The 11,299-nt window shown below is 44.9% G+C and overlaps 1 protein-coding gene across 3 annotated transcripts; it reads right to left on the reverse strand.

Annotated features, from left to right (window-relative positions):
• Positions 1-3,153: 3,153 nt before the first annotated feature.
• LOC105482576 (homeostatic iron regulator) lies at positions 3,154-10,162 on the reverse strand. 3 transcript variants are annotated; one of them, XM_011742773.3, is made up of 6 exons: positions 10,009-10,162; positions 6,398-6,661; positions 5,914-6,189; positions 4,543-4,818; positions 4,271-4,384; positions 3,154-3,318 (listed from the first exon to the last, which is right to left on the reverse strand). In XM_011742773.3, exons 1-6 carry the CDS (start codon positions 10,082-10,084, stop codon positions 3,278-3,280), a joined length of 1,047 nt encoding a protein of 348 aa, XP_011741075.2. In that variant the 5' UTR covers positions 10,085-10,162; the 3' UTR covers positions 3,154-3,277. The 3 variants fall into 3 exon arrangements, with proteins under 3 accessions (XP_011741075.2, XP_011741076.2, XP_011741077.1); XM_011742774.2 differs by lacking the exon at positions 5,914-6,189; XM_011742775.3 differs by lacking the exons at positions 5,914-6,189; positions 6,398-6,661 and having other exon boundaries at positions 10,009-10,153.
• Positions 10,163-11,299: the final 1,137 nt, after the last annotated feature.

Raw genomic sequence — 11,299 nt, forward strand, 5'->3', positions numbered from 1 at the left:
AGCTCTGCACCTCTGGTCGCCGGACCACCGTGGTATGTTTACTTGTGGCCACCAGGTGTCACACTTCTCTTTACCCCCATGGTCTGTGAGTGGTTTTGCCAGAGGTAAGAATTTAAAATGAGGTCTTTGATTTTTCAAATGTAGTTGACCTTAAGAATTTATGAATAAAGCCAGAAAAATTAAGCTTAAAAAACACTGAAAGAAAATGAGGACTTAAAATTTCTATTAAAAAAATTAACAGGCCACAGTTGCTGATGTTTAGTAAATATGTTACCGAAATGTGTTACTATGAAGACTGGGGTGTTTCTTGTAATCTCAGCCCAGGTGAAATAAAACCAATATAAAACAAATGCTTACCTAATTAATTAATTGTAACATATTCTTTATGAGGTAGAAGAGTAAGTGAAGCCTTATAGCAGTCTGCTTTCAGTATGGTACCATATTAAGAGAGAAAGAATTTGTCATATGCTTCCAGAATGGTTTGTTGGTAAAATAACCAATGTCTTACAACTTAGACGACAATGTCCCTAGTGTGAAGAAAAACAATTAATTCGGCTAACACAGTTGAATGAAAATATTCCATAAGACAAAATGTAAAGAAATTAGAAGCAAAATAAATATCTCAAAATGACAAAGCGATTAAGTATATACACAAGATGAACAAGAACATTAATAAAATCATGCAGTATGCAATACAATGTACATTTATTAAAGTATATGCATTTTTAATGCAACAATAATACTAACAAGTAATAGACAAGTTTTTAATAGTTTATCACTGGCTAATTAAATAACAGCTTTAATTGTATTCATTTTTTAGCTTTTCTACAATGAGCATAAATGACATTTCCTTTTTTCTACATGACTTTTCTAACCAGCAAAAAAGAAAATTGTTTAAAAGAAGAGATGAGATATCTTTGCTAAAATTTAATGCCTACAAAAGAAACTTCTGAGCTGTACCTGGTATCCTGAAGCACCTGCCCTTCAAGACAGAGTGCTTGTACCACATTTATGCAGCCAAATGCATGTAGCAACATAAAGTAAACACATGTCATCTGGATATATATATTAAGACTCTTTTGATGGTCGGGCAGGGTGACTCATGCATGTAATCCCAGCACTTTCGGAGGCCGAGGCGGGCAGATCACGAGATCAGGAGTTCGAGACCAGCCTGGCCAACATGGTGAAACCTCGTCTCTACTAAAAATGCAAAACTTAGCTGGGCATGGTGGTGCATGCCTGTAATCCCAGCTACTCGTGAGGTTGAGGCAGGAGAATCTCTTAAACCTGGGAGGCAGAGGTTACAGTGAGCTGAGATCACGCTGTTGCACTCCAGTCTGCACAATAGAGTCTCAAAAAAAAAAAAAAAAAAAGACTCTTTTGAACATGGTGAACTGATTTCCCAGAAACTAGCAATTCCTGAGTGTCCTGCTTAGTTTTTTTTTTTTTTTTTTTTAATGTGCACTGGAACCCCAGTGGCCCCATGACAGGGCCTGGGCATCCTCTAATCCACTTGGTGGCTTCCATTTATCATCTCAAAATGAGAGAGTTTACTCCAGTTCATCGAGGGAAATACTACCAGAGTTCTGACTCCAGAGGCACTGGCCTAGGGAGGACAGTGTGTGTGAAGCCCAGCAGGACCACTAGCTGTCCCCACCAATTACAGTCCTTGCGTAGGGGCCAAAGAAATGAATGCCAAAGAGAGTAACAGAGGAGCAAGGGAGTCACATTCCAGGACCTTCCCTTGGGGACTTTTAAAGGAAACATGACAGCTGAGGATCAGCTGGTTGTTTTCTGCTGTTTCCCTTTATGTGATTCAAGCTCACTCAGAAGAAACACAATGAGACAATAGAAGAGCCATCTCCTTCCGTCTCTATTTACTCTAGGCATCTAAACTACCTGAATGTAGTGGTGTGTGAGATGTATCATACGGTCAGATTGACTGAGTTTGAAACCTGTTTCTATCACTGGCAAGCTGTGTGATACTCTATTTTCGTTGTTCTTTCCTTTTGTTTTTGAGACAGAGTCTCACTCTATCACTCAGGCTGGAGTGTAGTGGCGAGATCTCCGCTCACTGCAAGCTCTGCCTCCCGGGTTCATGCCATTCTCCTGCCTCAGCCTCCCCAGTAGCTGGAACTACAGGTGCCTGCCACCAGGCCCGGCTAATTTTTTTGTATTTTTAGTAGAGACGGGGTTTCATTGTGTTAGCCAGGATGGTCTGGATCTCCTGACCTCGTGATCCACCCGCCTCAGCCTCCCAAAGTGCTGGGATTACAGGCGTGAGCCACCGTGCCCGGCCTACTTCACTTTCTTCATCTAAAAAAAAAAATTGAGATAATAGTGCCTATCTCATAGAATTATTGTAAGAATTGCATGCAATAATGCATGTAAGTAGGTGCTCAGAAGAGTGGGACACAAAGTAAGTGCTTTTATCATCATTATCATCATCCTTATAATTTTCATTATCAGAACAAGGAGAGATCAGGGAGAAAATTATTGTTATACTTCAGGTCTGCAATACTAGAGTAGCATTCCAAATGAAGGCACCATTAAACTTTGCAAACCTGTATGACACCTTCATGCCAATTAGAAAAAGACACCTCTTCGCAACCCCTTTCAAGATATTTGCCTCCTACCTGCTAAAAACACCCATCATAATACCCACAGACAGCCATGATGCTTTTTCTGGGAAAGGTGCCTCTTCCATTCGTGCAGTGTACAGCCTACAACTCACATAACAATCAGATGAAAGAATCCCCATGGCTTGGTGACAGATGAGTTACTGGGTAACACAGAGGGATGATTCAAAGGAAAAGTAGAACGGGTCCAGAAAATGCCTAGATACATATGTAAAATTCTGGTAAGGTTATGACTAGCCATGTCCCAGGATTCAAAGCTTTTCTGAGATGTTAAAATGAATCATGTAAGTCCCCCAAATTTAAGGAGTCCTCTTCCAAAAATAGGAAATGAAATGACATAGGTGTATGTGTCTGAGGTGATGGAGGAAATGAAGGAAGCAGATGCAGCTTGAGGTTCATGAGAGGCAGTTCCAGGGGAGAGGTCACAGCTGGGGATCACTGGCGTGCAGGAATCAGAAACCTAAATGGGGAAATATTTTTGAGGAAATGAACAGAGAAAGCTAAAAGCAAGGAGTTCTTCAGGCGATTTCTATGTTTAGGTTCAACTCTGTCCTGAAACATGAAGAGCTCCATAAGTGCACTCCCTTTTTGAATCTCTAGTTTTGTGTCCTTCCCACGATGAGTCTGCAGGCTGCGTGTCACTCACGTTCAGCTAAGACGTAGTGCCCCATGACTCCTCCTGTGGAGACAAGAGAACCAGGAAAGAGGCATCACAAACCTAGGCATCATCTTGCCTCTTCTCTGTTCCTTATTTTCCTCATTCACCCATCTCAATTTAGACCTGGGCACTATTGGATTTCAAGAACCATTATCTCTCATCTGGGAATGCTTACTGGCTTTCTAACTGGTCTCCTCACCTCCCATCTGACTTCTTAACAACACATTCACCATATAAGGGAGATCATGGTCCTCCTTTCTTAGGATCCTTCAGTGACACTCCAGTGATCATAACCCAATATCCCCAAAGACCCTCGGACTCTGTATGAGCTGGCTTCTTTCTGCCTCTCTTCTCCCCACACCACAGATGTTCAGGGAGTAGAAATGCATAATTGGTGAGCGATAGCTATGCAAACTCGGGGTTAAGGTACAGTAATTAGTTCTAACCTCCCAGTATGCCTTATACTCTCCCACTTGGCATGGTTGTTCCGTCTGTGTAGACCTCCCATCATCTTCAACCTCACCTAATGGAATCAAGCTTCTCCTTCAAGATCCAGAAGGCTTTCTTGATCCCCAGCTGAATGTGATCATTCCTTCCTTTGACATCCTAAGCATTTGCTTCCTGCCTGCTTTAGGACCTCATGGGGTCTTCTTTAACTACATTCACTTGCTATAATTTTCATTCTCTACCAGATTTGGGTTCTGAGAATAGCCACAGTGACTTCTCAATCTCAAAGCCCCTGCACTACCTTAAACAGCTCTTGCAAAATAGTAGGTGCTCTGAAGATGTTTGTTGAATTAGAGACTTTCATTCTAGGGAGAACCATTATTTTCTGTCTCCCAAGGAGCTACTGGTGTCCCCAAAGAATATAAATAAGAAAAATGCTTCCCATGGATGTCAGATCCCCTCTGCCCCTCTTCCCACTGTGCTCTGGGGCAGAGATACTAAGAGACTTCTCCTTGTTCCTACTCACTTGAAGTCTGCCTCTTCCTTAATATTATGAACAAAATTCCAATGAACAAGATGATGACAAAAACAGCAATTCCACTGATGACTCCAATGACTAGAGTTCTAGATGGTGAGGGCTCTAAAACAGAAAAAGCAAGTTAAAGCCATTGATTGCCACCCCCAGCCCACCCCCTAACAAAGAGCAGATCCTTGTCTCACTGCCATAATTACCCCCTCAGGCACTCCTCTCAACCCCCAATAGATTTTCTCAGCTCCTGGCTCTCATCAGTCACATACCCCAGAAAGCAAGGAGGGGCTGATCCAGGCCTGGGTGCTCCACCTGGCAAGTATATCTCTGTTCTTCCCCTGGGGGTACAGTCAAGGTTATCCAGCCCTGGTAGGTCCCATCCCCATTGGGCAATACGTCTTTAGGCTCGACCTCCTTGGCATCCATTGGCTGCCTATCCTTCAGCCACTTCATGGTGATGTTCTGGGGGTAGTAGTTCAGGGCCCGACACCGTAGAGTGGTCACTGAAGAGGTCACATGATGTGTCACCTTCACCAAAGGAGGCACTTGACAGGAAAGAGGAAGGATGAGGAGAGGGGATCTGTTTACCCGTGCCAGGAAGATTGGAACTTTCACTTCCTTCTATAGGTTGGAGGAAGGAAATACCCTTTTCAGAAAAAAAACAAACTACAGGAGAGACACCATTTTGTGTCCTAAGATTGGGCTATAACACAGTGTCACTTGGAGCGCAGTCAGATCAGCTTGTTCTCCTAACATGTAAATATACATATCAGTTACCTATGTTCTTTGTTCTGATAGATAAAATTGCCCTTTATGTGCATTGAAAACGATTGAATACAGATGGTTAGTTTCACCTGGGTCAACCTAGGAGGCATTGTTATAAGAAGGGGCCTTGTAAAATAGGTAGCTTCAGTGATTATTGCTATGTTCTGTGAAAGAAACTTTTAACCTAAAGCATTCTGCTACTCTGATAAGTGGCCTCACTTGATATTTTGTCCTGGTATTCATATGATAGCTGACATCTCTGAATTCTCTCTTTTCTTTTTTTTTTTTTTTTAAGATGGAGTCTCACTCTGTTGCCTAGGCTAGAGTGCAGTGGCATGATCTCAGCTCAGTGCAACCTCTGCTTCCCGGGTTCAAGCGATTCTCCTTCCTCAGCCTCCCAATTGGCTGGGACTACAGGCACGCATGACTGCACCCAGCTAATTTTTGTATTTTTTTAGAGATGGGTTTCACCATGTTGGTCAGGCTGGTCTCGAACTCCTGACCTCATGATCCACCCGCCTTGGCCTCCAATTGCTGGGATTACAAGGGTGAGTCACCGTGCCTGGCCTTGACATTTCTGAATTCTTAACAGGTATACATATACAAAGGATTATTGGTTAAATAAAAAGCAAGGGCTGCAGACACTTCCCTTTGAGCCATATGAATGGAGAAAAGAAATTAAACCCATGACTTGTGGCTGCCTCATACATCTCAATTATAAGGTAGAGACTCTAGGATTGAGAAAGTCCCTTCCCAGAATTTGGAGAGGCACACACCCTCAGCCACCTCTGAAACTCTAACCAGGGATTCCATGCCCTACATCCTCCTCCACTCTGCCACTAGAGTATGGGGGCAGAAGTGTGTTTCCACCATACCTGGCCGGTCGAAAACACCTCTCCCCAGCTCCAGCAACTGCTGCAGCTGCACAGGGCAGTCCCTCTCGAGGTAGGCCCTGTTCTGCCTGGCCCGAATTTTGTGCCTTTCCCACTCCAGCTTGGTGGGCCAGGCCCTGGGTTCTGCTGCTCTCCAATCCAGTGTGTCAGGGCAGAATTCAAGGTGGTCCTGCCCATCGTACCCGTACTTCCAGAAGCCCTCGGTACTGTTGTCCTCTTGCATTTTGCAGCCCAGGATGACCTGCAGGGTGTGGGACTCTGGAAAAATCCCCAGCCTTGTTACTGCAACCAAAGGAGTAGGTCCCTATTTCCACCATCCCCAAGGACCAAATGACCTCAGGAAGTAAATTCCTTCCCTCTTCCCTGCTCCCACAAGACATCAGATTTCCAGCTGTTTCCTTCAAGATGCATGAAAAGATGAAAAGCTCTGACAGCCTCCAGAAGGTAAGGCCCCCTCTCCACATACCCTTGCTGTGGTTGTGATTTTCCATAATAGTCCAGAAGTCAACAGTGAACATGTGATCCCACCCTTTCAGACTCTGACTCAGCTGCAGCCACATCTGGCTTGACGTTCTACCGGAAACCCATGGAGTTCGGGGCTCCACATGGCGACTCTCATGATCATAGAACACGAACAGCTGGTCGTCCACATAGCCCAAAGCTTCAAACAGGGAAAGACCAAGGTCCTGCTCTGAGGAACCCATGAAGAGGTAGTGCAGAGAGTGTGAACCTGGAGACAGAGCAACAGGCTTTCACCATGTGCAATAGGAGGGGAGTGGGATGTTGAGGCTCCACACACCTGCATCAACTCATACCATCAGTTGTGTCTGGTCCTCATATTGTGAAGGGTGAGTTGCAGTCCTGTCTTTCTTCCATTTGACAGTCCTGGCTGCTCTCTCCTTGTGTGCCTTTCTCTGCCACACATGGCTGCCATCCCCTCACTGCCCCCAGACCCTATTCCAATACTCATGATTAGATAGACTCCACTAAAGCTGGTGGATTCTAGAAAATGTTAAGGTGTCTCTCGCTATGGTAGTTGAACTCAGGAGTTGGTGCTCAGAGCAAATTAGACCCAAATCCTGAGGAATTCATTCAGGTTTTTTGTTTGTTTGTTTGTTTGTTTGTTTTTGAGACTGAGTCTCACTCTATCGCCCAGGCTGGAGTGCAGTGGCACAATCTCAGCTCACTGCAACCTGCACCTCCTGGATTCAAGGGATTCTCCTGCCTAAGCCTCCTGAAAACCTAGGACTATAGGCATGTGCCACCACACCAGGCTAATTTTTGTATTTTTAGTAGACATGGGGTTTCACCATGTTAGCCAAGCTTGTCTCAAACTCCTGACCTCAAGTGATCGGCCTGCCTCAGCCTCCCAAAGTGCTGGGATTACAGGAGTGAGCCACCGTGCCCAGCCTTGGCCCTGAATTCTTACACTGAACTGCCTATATGGCCTCACCACTTGGATGCCTGACTGGAATCTCAAACTTAGCATGTCCAAATCCAGATCCTTGATTTACCCCAAACTGCTCTTTCCTCTGCCTTCACCATCTCAGAAATGGCATTGCCAATTACCCCTCTGCTCAGGCCAATAAAATTAAAAAAAAGAACAAAGTCAACTTTATCTCTTCTCTTTTTTCAGGGGATGGGGGAGACAGGATCTTGCTCTGTCATCTAGGCTGAAGTATAGTGGCACAATCATGGCTCACTGCAGCCTCAACTTCCTGGGCTCAAGCAATCCCCCACACCTCAGCCTCCCTAGTAGCTAGGATCACAGGTGCATGCCACCACACCCGGCTAATTTTTGTATTTTTTGTAGAGAAGGGGTTTTGCCATGTTGCCCAGGCTGGTCTTGAACTCCTGAGCTCAAGAATCTGCCCTCCTTGGCCTACTCCTTGGCATGAGCTACCACACCCAGCTAATTCTTCTCTTTCTCTCACACAACATAGAATCCTTCAGCAACTTCCTTCAGAATATATTCAGGAGACAACGGTTTCTCACTCCCTTTTATGTTCCCACCCAGCCCACTCCACCATCTCTTGTGTGGACTGTGTAACAGCTTCCTGGATGGGCTCCCTGCTTTTACTGTTGCTCCCTTCATTCTGCTTTCCACATAGTAGCCAGAGCAATCTTTTTAAAGCCTGTGACGGATCACTGTTACTCCTTGGCTAGAATTCACACCACAGCCTACAGGCACCTGCACGACCTTGTTTGTGGCTCCTCTTCTGAACCCATTACCTACTTCTTGGCCTCTAACCCCCAGCACTACTTGTTTTTTTTTCAACCCGAGCTTCTCAACCAGGAGTTTGTCTCCTAGGTGACATGTGGCAAAGTTTAGAGACATTTTTGGTTGTCAAGACTGGAGGAGTGCTCCTAGCACCTAGTGAGTAGGGAGGATGAGTGCTCCTAGCACCAAGTGAGTAGAGACAACAGGATACTGCTGAACATGCTACATGCAGATGGTAGTCCCCCTTCCCACCCCCAACACACACACACACACACGAGTAGTGCTGAGAAAACCTGCTTTTTAATCCAACTTGCCAGGCCCACTCAGTTTGCCTGGGAAATACTGCTCCCAGTCAATCTCATTCTTATTTCCTTCATGTCTTTGCTCAAGTGTCAGCCCCAGAGTGACTTGTCCTGACTTCTCTGCTTCTCACAACCCCCATTGTTTCCTGATGTTGCATATGTTTCTGCTCATTCGCTTATTGTCATCTCTCCCACTAGAATGCAAAATACCAAAGGGTGAAGACTTGTTTCCCTGCTCTTTCCCTTGGGCCTTGAACAGTGCAACACATGGTTGGGACTCATTTACACTTGTAAACAATGAATATTTCCGCTCAACCTGAAATTTTATTATGCAGCCTCTAATGCAGTGTGATGTTTAAGAATCATAACTATGAAGTGGAGAAATGAGCTCTGCCACCAAAGCCCAGTGTACCATTGAATAAACTTGCCAGGAAGCAAGCCGTGCATGCCTCATTCTTGTCATGTGTAAAATGTAGATACACAAAGTACCAAAACTCAAAGTGCTGTGCTGAGGCCGGTGTGTGACCCACAGAACACTGTGCTAGACTACAGGGCAAAATCACTGTCAACTAAGATTAGAAGTAGCTATAGTACTTGAAATAATATCAGAAAACTTGATTACTTATATACTTTGTAACCTGAAAAGAGTTATTTAATCTGAATTCCAGTTAACTTCTGGTAAATAAACATATTATTAGCTCCTACCTCCCTATGCCTAGTGAAAATCAAGTAAGATCAGATATGAATGTAACTTACAACTGAGTGCATTGCTTACATGTTCATTATCAGTACTTTGACGTTCTTTAGAGGACTCTTAATTACACAGCACACTGCTAATCAATAAAGCCTGCCTGAAAAGAGAACTGTTCAGTTCAAACGTTGAAAACTAACATATACTCAATTTTCCAGGCAACAGAACAATTGCCAAGAGGGGGGAAAGGCCCGAGGTAGGCCTCTCTCAGAAGCCTCCCACCCCAGAGACCTCCACCCCAGGTCTCACCAAAAGTGGGTGGAATGGTGAAGAATTCAGATCCCCAACCCCACTCTTCCGCGCCCCCACCACCCAGCGCATTTGTTCCGAGGTAGAAACCCAGTGCGGATCCTGCTGTGGGTTCGCTCAGCCTTCTCGGCAAGCAAGCAGGGAAGAACTTCCTGTTTGGAGATGACTGGGGAAAAAACCGCACAGCTGACATTGGAAATAAACCCGAGATCCAGGTCCAAGGAGCCCCAGGCTTAACTCAGCTCCAGTGAGGAACTACGAGATTTATTTAAAAGCATTCTGGTTGGGGGAAGGGAGTGGGCGGTTCCAAAAGTCACTCCGAAGAGCCGGGACAGCCGGGGGAGGGGGCAGGTCCTGGGGCGAGGGACCCCCATATGCAGCTCAGTGGCAGGCATTCCCTCCCGGGGTCTGGACGCAGAATGTAGGAAGAGGGGACTGCGGATAGGGTTGAGCAGGTCCTCCAAAGTTAGCAAACTCCCAAGCGCAAAGAAAAGCTAGTTTCGATTTTTCCACCCCCGCCGCGCCCCTCGTTGGCCCGCAGCCCTCGGACTCACGCAGCAAGCGCCCCTGCAGGACCGCGGTCTGCAAAAGCATCAGGAGGAGAAGCGCCGGCCTGGCTCGCGGGCCCATTTCCCCAGCTCTGACTGCACGTCCCCTTTAAGTCTCCGCTTCTTTGGTGGGGCGGGGAAACGGCGATGGCTCCAGAAGTCACCCTACAGCTATTGCCTAGGCTCAGGAGATGCCCAGTAAAACTTCCTGGTGAAAAGCAATAGGTCTTCAGAACTTTAATTCTCTCTCTCCTACAGCAAAAGGTACCTGCTTGTGAAACTCTAGGTGATCCAGTGTCCCCCTTGGTTTTTAAATCCTGAAGGGATGTTGCTGATTGGGGAAAGTATCTTGGCAATGTTCTGATGTAAACTTTAGATATTTAAATATTTATTATTTTCAAAATTCAATTATACATTTAAAAATTTTATCTCGACCTTAGACCAACTTGTGTCTTATTTGATTTAGAAATATAAAGCTTTTTCATTTTGTTTTTTGATTCAAATTAATTAAATCATAACGTTAACCAATTAGATCCTACTGAAACACCTTCCACAGCCTTCATAATTGAATTATCTGACAAGTTTTTCACAAACTTTACAGTATTGGGATGACTTGGAAAATGATTAAACATATTGAGGCCTGCTCCTAACCCCAGATACACTGATTTAATGGGTAATTGGTAGGTAGTTAGACATTAGCAGCTGGGAAGGGACGACAGAAGACAGCAGAAAGGCGGTCACTAAGACAGCCACTGGCTCACCTAAGTTCAGGCCCAAGACTACCCTAACGCCACCCTAAGGGATGGAGTTTATGATGAAGTCTGTGGCCAAAATATCCTGGAGAAAGAGAAAGGAGGGTACAGGTGGAAATTCCCTAAAGTGGTACATGCCCAATAACACAAAACCCTGTCCTTCATTATATTACCCATGACCATCATTATAATAGAATTTACATACAGTTTTGCCCCCCATCCTTGGGAGGCTTTTCTTAACGAATGATAGGTAAGAACATGCGCAGTTTAATTTTAGTTTATATAGCTATCAAATTCAATCACATAACATCATCCTGTCACTCAGACACAGCCCAAACCTCAACTCCTCCCCACAAACCCCATAAAAGCACCTTAAGCTCTGTAAAGAGGTGCCGATTTCACTTTGCAGAAATCAGCCCACTCTCCCTCTGTGAGTGTATTATTATGCTTCAATAAACTTCGCTTTAAACTTGCATTTTGGTGTTAGTTTGTAGTTCTTTGCTCACTATCACAAGAACTGAGATTGCTGGTTCAGAGCTCCGGCT

This window comes from Macaca nemestrina, chromosome 5 (assembly GCF_043159975.1).
Source record: "Macaca nemestrina isolate mMacNem1 chromosome 5, mMacNem.hap1, whole genome shotgun sequence".
Taxonomy (NCBI): domain Eukaryota; kingdom Metazoa; phylum Chordata; class Mammalia; order Primates; family Cercopithecidae; genus Macaca; species Macaca nemestrina.

Bases quoted from the DNA above. Each gene is read 5' to 3' on its own strand.
- LOC105482576 (XM_011742773.3), bottom strand. From the start codon at position 10,084: ATGGGCCCGCGAGCCAGGCCGGCGCTTCTCCTCCTGATGCTTTTGCAG. The intron at 4,819-5,913 runs GTATGGTGGAAA...TTTCCTGTCAAG, and splicing joins AGGTGTTTTCGACCGGCCAG to TGCCTCCTTTGGTGAAGGTG. The intron at 3,319-4,270 runs GTGAGTAGGAAC...TTGTCTCCACAG, and splicing joins AAGGAAGAGGCAGACTTCAA to GAGGAGTCATGGGGCACTAC.